The sequence below is a fragment of the Peromyscus californicus genome, unplaced genomic scaffold, assembly GCF_007827085.1.
Source record: "Peromyscus californicus insignis strain IS unplaced genomic scaffold, ASM782708v3 Scaffold_5__1_contigs__length_169319896, whole genome shotgun sequence".
Lineage (NCBI taxonomy): Eukaryota > Metazoa > Chordata > Mammalia > Rodentia > Cricetidae > Peromyscus > Peromyscus californicus.
In genome coordinates, this window is record NW_026294573.1 from 162,356,492 (window position 1) to 162,375,315 (window position 18,824).

General features: G+C 38.2%; 1 protein-coding gene across 2 annotated transcripts in view; it reads right to left on the reverse strand.

The window, feature by feature from the left end:
- Zc2hc1a (zinc finger C2HC-type containing 1A) overlaps window positions 1-18,517 on the reverse strand; it is a 39,563-nt gene extending 21,046 nt beyond the window's left edge. For both annotated transcript variants that reach the window (XM_052716337.1, XM_052716338.1), the window contains exons 1-3: window positions 18,409-18,517; window positions 6,835-6,911; window positions 4,314-4,430 (exon numbers count right to left, since the gene is read on the reverse strand). In XM_052716337.1, coding sequence (XP_052572297.1) covers window positions 4,314-4,430; window positions 6,835-6,911; window positions 18,409-18,424 — 210 coding nt within the window. In that variant the 5' untranslated portion in view covers window positions 18,425-18,517. The remainder of the gene's footprint in view (window positions 1-4,313; window positions 4,431-6,834; window positions 6,912-18,408) is intronic.
- Between the last annotated feature and the right edge of the window lie 307 nt (window positions 18,518-18,824).

Consider the following 18,824-nt stretch of genomic DNA (forward strand, 5'->3'; position numbering starts at 1 on the left):
TGATCTTTCCCAAATTAAAAATCTGCAATCACACTGTGAAGCTGTGAAATACAATTCTCCTTGAGGCAGATACTGTTAAAGTCCTCTGCAGGTATGCAGCTGTATTTGTGCTCCTACTCTGACTTTCTCCTTTCTCAGCCTCTCTACAGGAAAACTGACCGAAACTACAGGTTTTAAACCAGCTTTAGAGGAAGGCAACAGTCCACACTGTGGATGTCATTGGATTTTCTTTTATGAGTGAGATGCTGTCATCATTTCACTGAGTCTCTGTATTTATCCTGCAAATGGATCATATTCCTAGTCAACTTCTTTCCCTGGCTTTTAGGCATTCTGGAATAATTTTCCCTAGGTAGAGAAGAAATTATTCTTTTTCTCTCCAATTCCTGTGGACCTATAGGTCCTCTGATATGCATAATTATTTGAAAAGTGTTAGTCAATTCACTATTTTCCGTTGTGTGTGTGTGTGTGTGTGTGTGTGTGTGTGTGTGTGTGTGTGTGTGTGTGTGTTTTGCTTTGTTTCTTTAATTATTAGTCATTGTGTATTTTATTCATTCTGGTATATACTGTGACATAAAGAGTTCAACTAATTATTTTAAAAAAAAGTCATGCTGTAGTTTCTGTACCCTTCGACTCCCTACTCTACCCTACCCCAATACTGAAATAAAACATTCACCATCAACTAAACACATGAATGTAGATTTATACCTGAATATTCCTGTTCATGCCACTGCTTTGATGATCCTTGTTTGAGAACTAAGATTTTAAACACTAAAACCTTATGGCATTACGTAGTTAAAAGGAGATTTATTTAATGGCGTAACTTACAAATTAAGGGATAGGTAGGTCGCAGAGTCTGGGGAAGGTGTATCACAGTCCAGCGGTGCTCTCTGGAGCTCTGCTCGGTCCACCTCCACTATCCAGGGTCCCGCCACAGAGAGCGCGCCTGCTGATCCCCATCTCGGGTCTCCAGGCGCCTCCCTTGGCCCCGCCTTATAGGCGTGACAGTTGCCGAAGTCTCAATGGGGGTTGGAACTTCCAGATCAAAGCTGGAATGGCTACCCACTACACATGGCCATTTCCCAATCTTTTCCTTATTCTTATATGTGCAATTTGTGTATCATCTTTATAATTGGCTTGTCATTAAAAATAAAAACTATTAGTTTAACTAGAAAAATGTAACATTTCATTCATAAGTAATCTAGGGAACCTAATCTTTATTATGCTGAATTGACCTATGTAAGTACATTTTATATGTTATCTCGATTGAACAAGTATTCATTTGCATCTTTTAGTATTTCAAGTATTTTTCATAGAATGCTTCCTCTTTATTGTAAAATGTATTTCTAAATAATCTTACACCTTGTGTTGCTCTTCTGCTCTTCTATACAAGATTCATCATGACTTAAGAGACTATTAAGTATATCAAACCTAGTATTCTTGTACATTTTCCATTTTTACTTTACTGTCTAACTGTCCATAGTAATTTCTCAGTTGATTCCCTTATTTTCCAGTATGCTATAATTGCCAATATGCACACAGGTTCATTGTGTTTCTTGAAGTGTATCAGCTGGCATCTCAAATATTGGATGCAAATGAACCAGCTCCTGACTAGCTGCGTCTACCACTCCTGCAATCTATCCACTAACTATGATGTTAGCTTACATTAATCCAACTATTCTTAATGTCTTTATTTTTAAAATCAGGAAAATGCATTCAATCAAAGTCAAAAGACAGTTATTTTAAAATATAAACGCAAAACTAAAGAATAAGAATTAAAACCCCAACTCCCAGGCCTAGCTCTGGTCATGCAGCATATGTACAGGCCTAGACTGAAATGTGTAGTTCTCACACTTCATCCATGGAGCATCTTTTTATAGCAGATGGAGACTCGTACAGAGATCCCCAACTGCAGACAACAGGTGACTGTGGTAACCAAGCCCAACTGATATAGCCATTAGGCAACCCACTATCCCCAAGCCTCAGGTAATCACAGAGAGGAGACAGAAAGATTTTAAGAGTCAGAGGAACAAGATACCTGCTGCAAGACAGTGCCCACTAGACACGACAGGAGAGCTGCATCCATAAAAACTAAACGATATGCTTGCCTGAAGAAGACTAGCACAGTGACGATACCAGCTGACATATCAAAGTAGATGGGAAAAGCCCCAAGTTAAGAGCTACAGATAGTTTGTGGCTACTGGGAAAGGAAGAATCCATTTTCTCCTGGGATGAGCTCCTGTATAGGTTGTCTAATCCCAAGAAGTCAACCCTGGACACATGTACATCTGAGCAATGTTAAATGGACTCAGTAAGTTGAACATACACATGTGTGTGCATGTAGTATGCATATAACAATTAAAGAAGACATCATGAATTTGGGAGGAACTGCTGGGAAGGAAGGGAGCCAGGAGTATTGTGTACACAGTACTGACGTATGAAGTTCTCAAATTCACCTATAAATTAAAAATACCAAACGATGCATCGTTCTTACATGAAACAATATAAAAAGAAAACCTTTGACAAAAAATTTGATAATTAACATAAAATGGAAAGTATCTTTACAAAACAAAATAGCAACCAGCAAAACATCACAAAACTTGTATCTGTTTTTAAAAAGTAAATTTACTATTTAAAAATTTTCCCACCAAAAATTTCCCAGGCCTATATGCCTATACTACTGAATTCTTTTAAAGTATAACAATAAAGCAATATTCCCAAAAGATTTTATGAGAGCAACAAAAACTTTGTTAAAAGAAAAATTATAAACCTACTTCACTCATGGATATATACACAAAAATCTTACATTAAGATTTTCTTATTTACAGTTAAATGGAGACATTTATCTGCTCCGCAGTATCAGTCATCTAATGGCAAGGTGTACTGGTCTTTTCCACTTGTTTTCTGTACAGACAGATCTTTGTATCAATGGAAGCTAACAGCCTTCTTATTATTTATTCATCAATGAATGTATTTGGTTTTTCTGGTGTGGCAAATGGGTCCATGAATGAAGCTGTGTGAAGAGAATTCTGAGCACTTGTGAGAAAACTCCAAGTAAAGAAGACAAGAGTCTTGTAACCTTTGGTCCTCCATAACATGGGTTGTTCCAATGTTTTCGTGCCCCTCCCAGATGTAACAACAGGAGTGGGTTTCACTTTGGATCACCCATTATCTTATCCATTATTATACAGATGATGTTTCCAAGCACAGGTTGCCCTCCTGACTATATTCAGCCTAAACTCATGTGATTTACCCCTGTGACTGTATACAACTTGAACTCAAGTGAACTTTGCTCATATGACCTGGCTCTACCCTCAGAATGCCCTCAGAATATAAACTGTCTAATGCCCTAAATAAAGTTGCCTATTGCATGAGACTTTAGTCCACCTCATTTTTAGGCTCCATTCTCCAGGTTTACACCACCAATTAGAGCTGCAGTACTGGTGCAGCTACTTGGAAGAGATTTGAGGGAAGAAAAGCACAAGGAAACTGCTAGGCTAGAGGAAACAACTCCCTTCTTGGGGAGGAACACGCTACTGTGAATAAGGCTCTGTGTGACTGCAGGTACTTGCCTCTTACATGTCTATGGAGAATAGAAAGCCATTGCTGTGATTCCCCCTCCCTGTTCAAGTAACCACTTTTGGAAAGACACCCACTTTCTAATTGGGCCTCTTACCTTCAGGAATGGTTCTAAAAACCTCTAGCCCAGGGCCTGCTCCATTCTATTCCCCATCACCCCACTTTCTCCTTTATGGCTTCTGTTCATCTTTAGCCCTGCCCATTCCAGATCCCACCAATACAAGTTTGCATAATTTATCTTGTGTCTAATATGGTATAGTTATTAATAAAGTTATACATCCTTAAAGAACTCACCTTAGAGAAATTACCTTTAAGATGAAAAGACCTCCTCATATATATGGTGTCAGATCCTTAGCCTCAGAATCTCATAAACTTCCTACATATTCTTTTTGGGGTAATTTAGACTGGATTTCAATTGCTTTAGGCAGTTCTTTATTTTGTTTTTTTTCGAGACAGGGTTTCTCTCTGTTAGTTTTGGTGCCTGTCCTGGACCTCACTCTGTAGACCAGACTGGCCTCGAACTCACAGAGATTTCCATATAGTTTTACACTTCCTATCAATGACATTTTTATTCATTCATCTGTTTTTCATTAAAATAAGATTTAGGTTTCTGATATTTATTCTAAACACATAATATGGAATTTTGTTTACTCTACCCAGAATAACATTCATTACTCATTTGATTTTTTCAGTAAGTGTAGTAACAAGATTTATAGTGTTCCGAAGCTTATAGTTACCCTGGGTTTAAGAGGTTTGACTGTGGGAATATCAGTGCCTTCAGCTCTCTGCCTGCTGGAATCGAAAGTCTTCCTTTTTTTAGTGGCAGTTTTCTGGCAAATGGGTCCATGCTTTTTCTGTTAAAATGAAGAAATGCAGCATAATGTTTTCTTTTCTACAGAAGGGAAGACCACAAAACTAAAAATTCAGTCCAGCTTACACGCCACATCAAAAAACCCAGAGGGAAAAAGTTCTATCTTTCCTTAATTAAGCTTTAAAACACACACACACACACACACACACACACACACACACACACACACATATACACACACATATACACACACACACACACACACACACACACACTCTACCTACCTTTCAGGAAACTAAGAAATACTATCCTAAAATTTCATCAGAAGTCACTTAATATTCCAGTTTTCATTGTTGCTAAGAATAAGCAATAATGAAACAATTCAAAGATACTTCAGTGAAAAGTCCTCAGTAAACACAAAACATAAACATGAGAAAAACCATGTAAGGGGAGACTGATTCAGTCTCGGGGTTACAAAAGTTACCCCTCTGGTAGTTGGATTACATACGGTAACATAAAAATAGATCAATACAACACTAACCCAAAATAACGAGCAGAGTGGTCAGATCTGTGTCCTTCCCCATACAATTATCCCTTTTCTCCTAGAATTCAAAACTTTTTCCTCCATCTAGAACTCAAGCTTGCTTTCTTCATCTAAGACTTTTCTTGTAGTATGTAATCATCTGCATCTAAACTGTTTTGTTAATAAATGCTAACTCATTTGTTCATTTTAAGCACACACAGTTAAACTTATCTCAGCTGATCTCCAAATAACCAGTTCTCTAGAAAAATGAAATTCTCCCTCCACTACAGAAAGTTTGCTGACTGATGTCGGTGTACTGAATGCACCTCTGTTCCTTTCCCATTTCAGTAAGTGCTCAGGAAACGGGCACTGGGATGTCGGTCTGGGGAAAAAAGGAAGGAACTGGCCCATTTAGTACTGAAGCCAATCATGAACCCACCGTCTATTTGTATTTGTTTTTAGCTTTACTTCAATCAACACTGGACTACAAATGCTCTTAAATAAAAAGTGTGAAGATGTACTTGTATGTGCATGAGCATGTACGTTTAAATATGTATGTGTACCACATGCATGCCTGGTATCTACAGAGGTCAGAGGAGGTTGTAGGATCCCCTGGAAATGAAGTTATAGAGGGTTGTAAAACACCATCAGTATGGGTCCAGGAAGCAGGACCTGGGTCCTTTGCAAGGGCAACAAGTGCTCTTAATTGTTGAATCATCTCTTCATCACCTAGAATGTATTTTTAAAATATCTTTTTTTTTTCTTTCTCTCTTGACACAGGGTTTTACAGTATAGCTCAGGCTGGCCTTAAAAACTTGCATCTATCTTCCTTCCCTGGATTTCCATGTGTTAGGGTTAGAGGTGCTGACCACTGCTTTTGACTCTACTCATAAATCATAAAAATAATGCTAGTAGGCAACTTTCTAGTAGTTTCACATTTGTCTGTTCTTGGAAAGTTAGCAGTATATGTCAAGGGTATGTGGTGCCATACTTAGAAATTTTATTATACAAACTGCAGCTGTTTTAAACTTTGACATCATTTAATTAAATATTTAAATCAGGAGGTATATGATTTTTGTTTTCTTCTGTAGAAACTAAGTGGCATATTTTAAAAATACTCTGTGAAGAAATTGCTGAATGTATTGACAGTATTTCTAAATGATTACAAAAAAGTCATCATTATTTAGAAGGTATCTGTAATCGGAACATTTTCAAGCATTAATTCCTTCCTATCCTTAAGAGAAGTAGCCTGCAAGATCCACAGTAGACTGTGCCAGAACTCCAATTAGCAGACTGATACTTTAAAAACATAAATATTAAATTACTAGTAACTGCACATTTTATTTGAGATTAAAGAAGATATAAAGGCATAATTATTATTCTACACATACCTGAGTAATTTTATCAATATTAATTAAACATGTTTCTATTCAATCTTTATATGATAAGCAGATGAAATTTACACATTTTTAGCTGAATTTTTATATTGTTAAAACAACAAAACCTTTGCTTTGGATGATTTCAAACACAGGAAGAAAACAGAAAGAGTGACAGTATTTATTCATTATACTGCTCAACAATTCCTCACATTTTAGCAAATAATCCTGCTCATGCAGTACTTTTAAAGCAAATTCTAGAGATTATAACATTTTTGTTAATATAGTCTCATTTACATTCATGAGGAGTTTTGCCTCTTAAATTTGTGTTTTGTGTTTCTATCTCATAATATTCCTACTATTCCTACAAAGCTGGAAGATTTAGTGTATAAAAGCAGAGCTCAGAAGTTCAGCCATTTTCAGAGGAAACTAATCTTCAAAGATTATCCTGTGAGTCCTCCATAACTTTTGCACAACTGTCCTCAAGCACGAAACGATCACACATCTACTAGGTTCCAATGCACACAGGCTAGACTCTGCCTACTCACCAGTGCCAATGGAAAGAATGTTCTTCCACAAATCTTGCAGGGCAACAGTTCTCCAACTTGGACAACACCTCCATTTTCTAAAACATAAAATAATCCAATTAAAATCTTTCACAACTCAAACTGCAAAATTTTAACTTTTAATGTTTTCTCTTAGGTCTTAGAGGTGAGTTGGGAGCTCTTATTTAAAAGTTACACTTCAAAATGAGGAAAATCATCAATAAAATGGCCTAAGGCTTAGAGTTATCAGTGACCTGAAAATACAACAGTACACACAAAACAATGATAATCCAAGGATAATCAAATTGATATTGTTGGAAACATAGTTTTCTTTTACTTATGTCTACTGTAAAGACAAAGAATTCAGAATCAGATCTAACTTAATAACAGCTCTAAGGCATGAAGAACTATCACTTACGAGTAGTTAATCATCCTGAGCTTATCTGGGAGCCTAGAAACAAAGGAATCCTGTTTTATTATCAACAGATAACACAAAATATAAATTCCCAAAGTTAAGATCATCTAGTTATACTGTGATCAGACTGGGAAAAAGTTAATTAATCAATAAAAAAGAGATCATCTAGTTATGTAACCTCCAAGTATCCTGTAAATTATTCATTTTTATACATACATATAATACTTATATTATAATCACCCATTAGACTTTTACATTGAGGTAAAATTGGTCCCAGTTAACTAAATAATGAATAGCTAGCTACAATCTTTATACCATTAAAGTAGCCTACCATGTACCATCATACAAATTTTATTGCTGAAATGATTCAAAAGAAAATAAAACTATGTTCTTTGGGAAACTATGCAGCTGATTTAATAAGTATTTTATTTTCTACCTAAGTATTAAACTTAAACTTAATTTTACACCTGTACTTTTCTAAAAGTGAACTGCAAACCTGTAAAATTACCCACATATCTTCCTGTTGAAATTTCACTGATTATGAAAGCTCTTTATCTATATAAAGAAAAATTAGAAAAAGTGTTCTGCTTAAAGTAACAAACTCCTGAAAAAAAATGCACAATTTGACTCCATAAAATATGTCCTTCAGTCATTAGGTGAGTCCACAGAAAAACAATATAGTGATCCAAAATAGAGCAGCCAGAAGGAACTCAAACGCAGTCACAGAAGAGCTCTTGTTCTCGAGTTGCCTAGTACCCTACTGCCCTAGTTCAGGTGAACAGTGACTATCTGGAATCTCAGGTGGAGGTGAGATGTCTGGACAGTAGTAAGCTGACATTAGAAAAGCAAATCTAAGATTCACCTGATGTTTTCCTCCCCTGATACTGGCATTAAAATGGGTTACTTAAGAGGAACCTCACCGACTGGACTATGAAAGCTGAAGCAGTTTCCATATAGAACCTCAGTAAGTTCATTAAGATAAGAATGTCTTTAAATTAATAAGTCAAAGTAACAGAACATGCTTAATAATCTTTTAAGCTTCCTGAGTTTTCATATATTCTTTTAAATATGAAGCAATGATTTAAAAATTAAACAGTATAAATGTTAAAAAAAATTCACACAGTTCACTTGCTTAAAAGTATCTTTCTTTAGTTATCCACTTATTAGGTCCATTACAAATCAAAACCTCATGGTAATTTCTGAGGCAGCAGGTATGGCTTAGTGGTAGGTGCCTAGCATGCCTAAAGCCACAGGTTTAATCACACTATACACATACATACACACACATACACACACACACACACACACACACACACACACACACACACACAAGCATATGCATATTCCTTTACCAGTTAACCATTCAGAAAAAAATGAATTCAATTCACTGATATGATCTGAATGGCTATTTGAGTATCTACTGGTTACCAGACACATACTGGAGCACAATAGTGAAAAACAGAATCATTGCTCTCATAAATCCAGCACTATCCACTTATTTATTTCTCTATTCACTCCAGGAGGATAAAATCATCTCTCATGTTTTCAATAAAAAACTTAAAACTTAATGGCTGCCATTGGTTTACCATATAATAAAATCTAATTTTGGAAATTCTTTCAAGTCATCAATCATGTTAAAAATGTCTTTAAGGAAAAATCACTGGCACTAAAAAAAGATAAAAAGGAATATACACAGCAGAAATGATCTTAGGCTGTGTGATACACTTCTACAATCCTGGCACCCTAGAGAGGCTAGATGTGAAGATCAGAGCTTTTAAGGCCAGTTTGGCTTTCTTAGCAAGACCCTGTTTCAGAGGGGCAGGGGAAAGGTAATGTCTTAGTTAATTTTCTATTGCTGTAAATACACCATGACCAAGGCAATTTATAAACAAAGAGTTTATTGGGGGGTTATGGTTTCAGTAGTTAAGTCCATTACTATCATGGCAGGGAGCATGGGAGCAGGCAGGTAAGCATGGATGGTGCTGGGGCAGTAGGTGAGAATGCTCATCTTGACACAACCACAAGGTAGAGGGGGAGGGAGGGGGAAGGGAGGGAGGGAGGGAGCGAGCGAGCGAGCACACAAGCTAACTGGGAATGGCATGGACTTTGAAAAATCAAAGCCAGCCCCCAGTGAAATGTGCCTCCTCCTACAAGCAGACCACATCCTTCCCAAACAGTTCCACCAACTGGGGACCAAGTATTTAAACACATGATGAGCCATAGAGGCCCGTCTCATTCAAACTACCACATTCCATTCCCTAACCTCCAGAGGCTTATGGCCATATCAAAATGCATTTTGTTCAACTTCAAAACTCCCCAGTCCTTCAGTCTCAGCACAGTTTAAAAGTCCAGTCTCTTCTGAGACTAAGATAATCTTGTAGTGGTAACCCCCTATAAAAGGAAAAAGCAAACTACATACTTCCAACATACATACTTCCAAACTACAACTTCCAAGTGACAGAGTCAATATTAGGCTGTCTTGGGATCTCTTCTAGCAATAAAATTAGTCCAAAAGCCTTTAAATTAGGGGCATTCTTAGGACCAATGGAAAAAGCAGCAGCCACATTCTTGGCTAAACTATCCTAAGAATGTTCTCTACCTCAGTTGTTAATATTGTTTCCTCTGAAACCTCCTGAGCCGCCTCCATAGTCCACAGTGCTCTCAGCACCAGTCTTCAAAACTCCTACTAGGATGGCCCATGGGACCTCACCTTACAGCATTCCATCATTTTCCTGGTTCAAGGTCCCCAAGTCTTCCACAGGCCTTCCAACAATATGGCCAGGCCTGTCAGAGTAATAGCCCACTTCTTGGTACCAACTTCTGTCTCGGTTATTTCTCTGTTGCTGTGAAGATATTATGACCATGGCACCTTACAGAAGAAAAAGTTTATTGGGAGCTTACAGTTCAGAGGGCCAGTCTATGACAATTACGGCAGAGAGTACAGTGGCAGGCAGGTAGTCAGGGCACTGGAGCAGTAGCTGATAGCTTACATGCTGAGACAGCAACCACAGAGCAGAAAAAGCTCTAGCTGGGAATGACATGGGCCTTAAAACTTCACAGCCTACTCCTAGCGACATATCTCCTCCAACACAGAAGCCACGCCTTCTAATCCTTCTTGACTAGTTCAACCAACTAGGGACCAAATATTAAATTATATGAGCCTATGGGGGTGCCATCCTCATTTAAAGCACCACAGGTAATAACCTCAATAAAAGGGGGGAAGGTTTTTCAAAATAAGAAAAACACAAATTTCTAATTTCCTTTTGATTTACCAACATGTGCATATCAATTGATACCAAGACCTACTAAAAACTTACACAAAGTGGTTATGATAAATAAATTAGGTCTCAAAAACTAAAAGCTACATTTTGTTCTATGAAATCATTTAAAAGGTATAACAGTAATAGCAGTACAGTGTAGTAGAAAAATAACTGGAATCTGTCTTATATTATCTAACTTTAAGTTGCAGCTCTCTGGTATAAAATAAGGGTATTAAGTTACATGATGCATGTGGCTCTTTTTTATCTACAACATATCAAAACATCACAACTGCATTCGTAGGAAATATGAATGGATAACAAAACACTTCTGTCTCTTGTATTTTTTAAATTCCTCAGATATAAGAATGAATAAGCCAATGTGTATGGAAAACAAACACCTCAGGTAGTATGTACTATGCTGATGAAATCACTTCCAAGTGTCCAGACAGAGAACTGAGAATGTCAAAGGATCTATACCAAGAAAATGTACTCTTCCTTCTTGTTAGAGGTCATCATCAGTTGAACTAGAAATAACTATGTAGCTAATCATATGGATAGGCTTAGCTTAGCATCTGTCACATATGGATAATATGCATTAAATCTACCTAAAATTTACAATTAGGATGTCACATAATAAAACGCTTTACCTTACATAATACTCATACTTTCTGAGTTATGCAAATTCCACTAAGTTCTCCTCAGTGCCAAAATCTAGCAAATCTTAAAGCACATAAAAATACGGCAGAGTTGACATTCAAGGGGTGAAAATTGTAGCAGAGACCAAACCCTGTTGGAAAAAAGCACTCTAATCAATTGGTGGAAACACGTCAACAAAGACTTTATTGTACCACTGGTACCCTGCATGGGTGGACAATGATTCCCCCAAAAGACATGGGATATTAAATGAAATTTCAGTGCCATATACAGGATACTTCTTGACTAGTTACTGGTCATAGAGGTCCCACAGGCCCATAAACCAACAAAGATATTGCCATTGCTCTTGATTGATTACCCACTATTACTAGATGGTGAGACCCTACTGCCAAAGACAGGACACCCTTTGGTTGCAAGACATGTAGACATCAAGCTAGAACTGCCCTGAAAACTTCTTCCCTGGTGGCAAGCTTTCAATAGTGCAAAAGGGTGCTATGGAGGTGTCTTAGGGTTTAACTGCTGTGAGACACTATGACTATGGCAACTCTTACAAAGGAAAACATTTAATTAGGGCTAGGTTGCAGATTCCAAAGATTAGTCCATTATCATCATTGTAGGAAGAAGTATGGTGGCACAGAGGCAGACGTGGTGCTGGACAAAGCTGAGATTTCTACATCTGGGGCAGTAGGCAGCAGGAAGAGACAGCGACAATGGGCCTGGTTTGAAACCTCAAAGCCCACCCTCAGTAACACACTTCCTCTAACAAGGCCACACCACCTAACAGTGCCAATCCCTATCAGCCTATGGCAGTCACTTTCATTCAAACCACCACAGGAGGGCCACTGGGGGAGAAAAAACATATGCAGTCTTATCCAGTGCTGGACTCAGGTGTTATAATACCAACTTGCCTGGCAATAGTTGCATGAAGGATATGAGGAAACCAACTACTTTTTAATTGGATTTCAGGCCTGATCAACGGGATGGCTTCATGACTGGTACCGGTAAATCTGGTCAAAAGTCCCTGGCTCAAGGGCCGTGGACTCCAGAATGAGCCTATAACTGTTGTCTTACTAAACAGACATATTGTCAAATAGTGTTCTAAATATTTACATTTATATCCATAGATTAGTACTGTCTTCAGCTTGGCTAAAGAAGCTTCTTCTCAAGTGGGCAGTAGTTTATGTAGAGATTCAAAAGCAGTCAAAGTGCTGAGAATAAGTGACTGCTGAGGGCTTAACCAGGACTCACAGAATATCTCAGAGAAGGGTGCTAAAAGAATGCAACAAGTGAAAGATGGGAAGGACTGCTATGAAATGCTTTTCTCAGGAAAAGAAACAGACACTGCACTTAGAAGTCACTGAAGCTACATTATATGCATATATATACGTTGAGCCTGGACTCAATGGTTATTAAAATAATAAATAAGGAAAAAATATGAAGACATGGGGATGTGTTGGCAAGTGTCTCTGGGAAGTAGGAAGGAAGAGTCTGGGTGGATATGATCATAATACATTGCACATACATATAAAATTGCCAAAATATAAGAAAAATATTTTACTTAAAAATACTTTAGTATAACTCAGAAAACCAATCTTGGTAAAACTTATCTAGCACAAACTTGATTCTATTAAGAGTTCTAGTATGTATTAGCTTCAAAACTTGTATAATTATACTTTTATGTAATACTAGTATATAATATTGGTGAGATGAAATAATATACTATCCAAAATAGTTGTAATAATCTAAAATGTATACAATTCATAGGAGAAACAATTTCAAAAGAAATTTTGGAAAACAGAAGCAATTCTGGTATTCATTATTGTACACCAATTTGCTTACAGGTAGTCTTATAAATTATAAAGGACCACAGCTCATCTGAATCCAACTTTTAGCATGTAACAGAACTCTTGAATTTGTCATATAACTTTCTTCCCAAGATCCTTTACAGACGGTCTCCTTTCAGACCTACTATCTCCAAAACGTCTCAAAATTTCCCTTTTCAAATCACGTTAGACTTCCACATATACACTTACGTTATTCTGTGCATAACCTTCACCCTCCATACCACTTGAATTATCTGACTTTGGATTAATAAATATAATTTAAAAGATTAAAATTTTCTTAAAGCACTCAAGCTTTCTCTGATTTCCAGCTCTCTCTCAATCAATATCTTATCTCAGAATAATTCTGACTTCTTTTCTTAATCTAGGGTTTCTTTTACTGCAGTTTCATTGACCTATTCAACTACAATCCAAGAAACTAACTTTTATCTTGACATGCTCTCTCAAAACCACATTTTCATAGTTAATGTCAGAGTATAATTATTCAATTTATTGTCAATCTCTTAGTATTTCTAATATACAAGCTCAATTTTTTTCTTTGCTAAGTGCATACATGAAAATCACAGCACCTGAGGGCTGGTTCCAGGTATCCACTGAGGAGCTGAAAAGGGATGTGGCAGACACAGAGACACTGCTCTAAGTTCCTTCCTAGTCTTATTTCCCTCTCTACCCAGTCTGAACAGAAACCTGTTTCTCCTTTTCATAAATCATTCTCAAACTCCTTATTATATGGGCAAATATTTATGAAAAGTTATATTAAACAAAGTTAAATGAGTTTTCTTACTTCCTCAATTAAGAAAAAAAATAGACGTAGAGTGCTGGTATTTTCTTACACTCATTTCATCAGTAATCCTTTTACACCCAAGAAATACTTAAGACCAATGTCCTGAGTAGTATATTTTCAAATACTGACGTTGTTTGGTTAGTCTCTCCCTCTCACTCCCTCCCTACACAATTACAGGCACACTTTCTAAGCCTATCCACTAAATTAAAGCAGGCCTCTTACTTGATTCAACAAATACTAGTTGATATTCTTGCATTAGATAGAATGTTCTAAGACATATGCAGCTAAAGGCAAAAGAATAAAATGAAATAAAATAAAAACAAGAACCCTAATCTTACAGAGACCCTACTCTTCAAATACTAGGGAGAAAAGTGAATTGAAACTAATAAAATGTCAGAGGATTAACCACAAAAAGAAGAAAAAGAAGAATATGGGAAAGATAGCAAGGCTATTTTTGGGAAGTAGACAAGAGCAGGGAAAACTAATAGTAACAGAGACTAAGAAATGGGAGGTAACTACTCACCATCAATCTATTAACTGTCATGTTTAACTACTTCTTTTGCACCCTCATTGACTAGGCTTTTTCATAGCATAAAGTCCTGTTCACAAATCTTTTTTGACTTTTAATGTTCTTCCTCTTTAGGCTTCTGTATTTCTTCCCAATCCTGAATTCCCCAGGTTTCACCACCTAAGCAGGATTTGGCAGGTTTGAACTAGATTTCCTACCTATACTCAGATACTATAAGCTTCTTCTAGTTCATTTGTTTCTTCATAAATATTGTTTCTTCCCCACATTCTTTTTTTTTTTTTTTTGGCAAGTTTTAAAACTCCTCTAAAAACTCCGCCCATTCAATTTCCCATTCTACCTAACCCCAAAACATGGAATTTTGTAAGTAGCTTCTTTTCTCACTTTGTTAAGTATGATTTGCCTAGGCAATGGCTCCCTCTTGCTAGTGATAACCACTAAAACTTTCAGGTAAATAATTTCCAAGTTAACTCTGAGGTTTGTTTATTTTAAATCTGATACTCCCAAGAACTACACAAACATATTTCAAACCAAAGTCATTAAGTCAGGAATCTTTTTTCTCTCATGTACCAAAAAGTCGTAGCTCATTTTCCAATCTCAGAACTATCTTCCAATTTACCCTCCCTTTGATTTTCCTCTACATTTGCCATAGTTTTTTTTTTTTTTTTTTTTTTTTTTTTTGCCCCCGAGACAGGGTCTCTCTGTGTTGTTTTGGTGCCTGTCCTGGATCTCACTCTGTAGACCAGGCTGGCCTTGAACTCATAGTTTTAATCTTCACCGTATATATGCATTTGAGGTCTCTGCTTTTGTTCCTCTTGGGCACAGTTATGTGGGACTCACCTGGTAGGCCAGGAGAGATGGCATGCAATGTTTTAGCTATAACTGAATACTCTTAAGCATCTAACATGCTTCCTTAGTCTTCATCCATTGAATAAATATGTACTTCAAAGCACCTGACATTTAACTAATGTTTTTTTTCTATGCATGTTTAACACTTAACAGAGTTGGTGAGGTTTAATGTTTAATAGCTTTGCTTTCTATAGCTGAGATAACTGAGATTCTGATTTGAATGATATGCCCAAATTGTGGATTAGAGAGACGGCCAAACGGTAAAGAGTACTAGTAAGCACTTTTGCTCTTGCAAAGGACCGAGGGTTCCAACCCCAATACCAACATGGGGGTTCACAATAGTCAGTAACCATAGTTCCAGGGGATTTGATGCTTCCTTTTGATCTCTGTCAGCACGAGGCATAGACATAGTGCATGTACATACATGTAAGCCAAACACTCATACACAAAAATAAATTTCCAAAAAAATATACATTCCCAAATCACGGAGAAAAAAATAAAAAAGACAACAAGAAACAAAGACAACAAGAAAACAAAAGTTTAGATAAAAGCTTCTTTGAACCTTTCTGGCCATTAAAATACCTGAATTCCAACTCAGCATCAATCAAAAGCCACAGCAATGACAAATAGGTGAACGCTACTAACAAAGTGAATAGTTATTCAGTAAACCAGTACACATTTATACTAAGTTAAAACAAAAGATAAGCATGATGGCAGATTTCCACTAGGTAGGTATGACAATACAGAAGAGCAATACTAAGATAATAAATGCAGCAGTCCAGAAGAGGAATGGCCTGCCTAATGTCTGCCATAATTGTTATAGCATATCTTAGGATATTAGGAAGGCAATGACATCTTACAGATGATAAAACTTGTAAGGTATTAGAAGTCCCCAGCTCTAAAATGACTTCTACGCTCCTTAGGTACATCCAGGGTACACTTTCACAGAAAAAGGGATCAAAGGTTTTTCTCTAATCACTCAAGCTGTGCAGAAGTTCTGCAATGGGTTATACAAAATTATAACAACACTGGTTTAAAATACAGTATGCAATTGAATAATTCACTTTGTGATAATTCCAGAGACATAAAAGTCACAGAAGATCAAAAATAACATAAATGGTATATGATTTATAAGCAATAAACATTTACTTTAAAAGAGTAAAAATAGCTTTGAAAGAACTTTTTCAAGAGACCAGTAACTACTTTCAAAAATGTAAGTCAAATGTCAAAGAATATTTTTGCTAAATGACAAAGATACAGTAAGCAAACGTGAGTATTTTATACAAAACACTGTCCTATGAATTCAAAAAAAGAGGAAAGCTATCAAATAACTTACAAAGTAAAAGTCTGGGTGAATAAATGAATGAATGAAGTCTGCAAAATGTGATGTAATAGGAACTGACTTTTTTTTTAAGGAAGGTGGGGGTGGGGTGGGGTTGAAGCCAAAAAAAGCGCACAGTTTTCCACTCAACAGAACACTCTGAGCTTTTATTATGTTGAACTACTTGAAAATGCCAATATTCAGCTGTTCTGCCAGACAAGAAGAACTATTTTCTTATATTTCAACCTAAATCATTACAATTAAACACATTTAATGATGGCATCCTATTTTGTTAGAAAAAAAAATCCAAGAGTTGGATCGGGTTGGTACTGTTTGACACAAACCAGACTCAGAAATCATGCTCATTCCATATTACAACAGGATCCGTATATTCTAGACACACACACAGGCGACTGAATATTATGATAGTTTTCAATTATATTTTCAAAATTTCTGACTTAGACTGCAACAGCAATATTAGCACAGATTAAAATGTAAAGATTCTTAGAATGGGTAGAGCTTTGGCTATACTTTTATTCTTTGCATGAATAGGATGAGTAAATGAAACATTGGGTGAATATTTCTTCCACAGTAAATGTTGATCAGTAAAAATCTGGGAAGTGTTCTAAAACACCCTTCATGCACTATAACATTATAAAAATTCTGGAACCCATGTTTCAGCCCTGTTTTCTATATACAGTCTCTACACCAGTATAGTTTTAAATAATTAAAATAAGCTGCCTGCAGAGGATCCCAAAAAAGATTTTTGAAAAGAAGTCTTTACAATTTCTCATTTCATGTAAAGTTGAATGGTACATCAAGACCTTCACAGGTCATAAAAAACTGGAGCTGGGCCCATATGTGGTCAACTAGAATTCTTTATCGCCTTCAAGGTGTTTGGTGAGGGCTTCACTGCAAAATAAAACTATGAAATAAAAATCCATAATCACATTATTGCATTTTCTTTCTGGTGCACTGAAATCACTGAAAAAAGTTATCAGTTACCACTTTTCACTTCATACCATGTCCTGAAATAACTATCTTTAAAACAAGAAAATGAAGGGCTCAGTGCCCCTGCTCATTCCAAGTACGTTAAGTGGTGGAATTTTTTTTTAAGAAAAAAAACAAAAACCAGGATCCCAAAATTCTGAAAGCTTGTTTATCATAAATGTATACTGTCTTTTTTTAATCTTGAAGCTGTTGCTACCACTGCTAGGTGGTTTTTTTGTTTTCTTTCCTCCTTTTGTTTTTAAGCGAATGTTGTCCTCAGACGGGATTAAAATGGACGAAAAGGGAGAAAAAGTGAAAGACTTGGGAACAAAGCAAAATCTGAAGCCATGGTTACACCACCAGGAAAAAGGGAAGATAAGGAACCAAAGCTGGCTCTTCCCCTAGTCAGTCCTCGTGAATAAACCATCAGGCTGGAGCTATTGTTCGCGGTGTAGAGCTGGCCAGGGACACCTCCTTGGAGATGCTCTGGCATCCCTCCGACCAAGACGCGGCAGACGTGGAAGGAAGGCTACCCAGGAATGCCCAAGGTGTGTGTCGGGAGCTCGCAGGAGGCGGGGCGAGTCCTGAGGGGCCAGCAGGGGCTGGCGACCCGGACCTCGCCAACCTCCACCGAGAATACAGTTTGCAAAGATAATAAAACCGGTCCAGAGACGCTGACTCCCCAAGGGAGACTCGGGGGTCAGGAAGGACCCGAAAATGGTGGGAAGGCCTTGCAGGAGAGCGGACGAGGGGCTCCGACCCCGCGGGGAAGCCGCGGACCGTGCGCCGCGGGCAGCCCGCGGTCACCGCTCCGGCCCCGGCATCGGCGGGCGCGGGGACCTCGCCGCGGTGCCGTCCGGCCGCACGGGCCCCGGGAGTCCCGGCCCCCGTGGCCCCGACCCGCTCGACCCCGCGGCCGCCTCCCCTGGCATCTCACCTTCCAGCCCCTCCATGGCGCAGCGCCTCGGGCTCCTCCGGCAGCGCCCGCCGCCGCCGCCGCCGCCCAGCTCTGGCTGTAGCAACCCAGCCGCGCCTCCCACACGCTAACATCCAGCTCTCCCATTGGTCCACGCTGGCTGGGGCGGGGCTTCGGAGGGCGGGGCCGCGCCTCCGGCCGTCTCCAGGGAGAACGCTCCCTACACCGGGGTTTTTCCAGCAGCCCTCCCTGGGAGCGGCCGCGGCTTCACTCGGCATTCCTGAGATCCTGCCACGCCTTTGTTCCACCCCAGCAGCATTTACCCCCCTACCTTGCTTTCCTGCCTGGAATACCTCTGCACCTCTGGAGCGCCTCATCTCCTCCAGTCAATACAAGGATGTCTTTTCGCGGTCCCTAGGAACAGGAGTGGCTCTTGT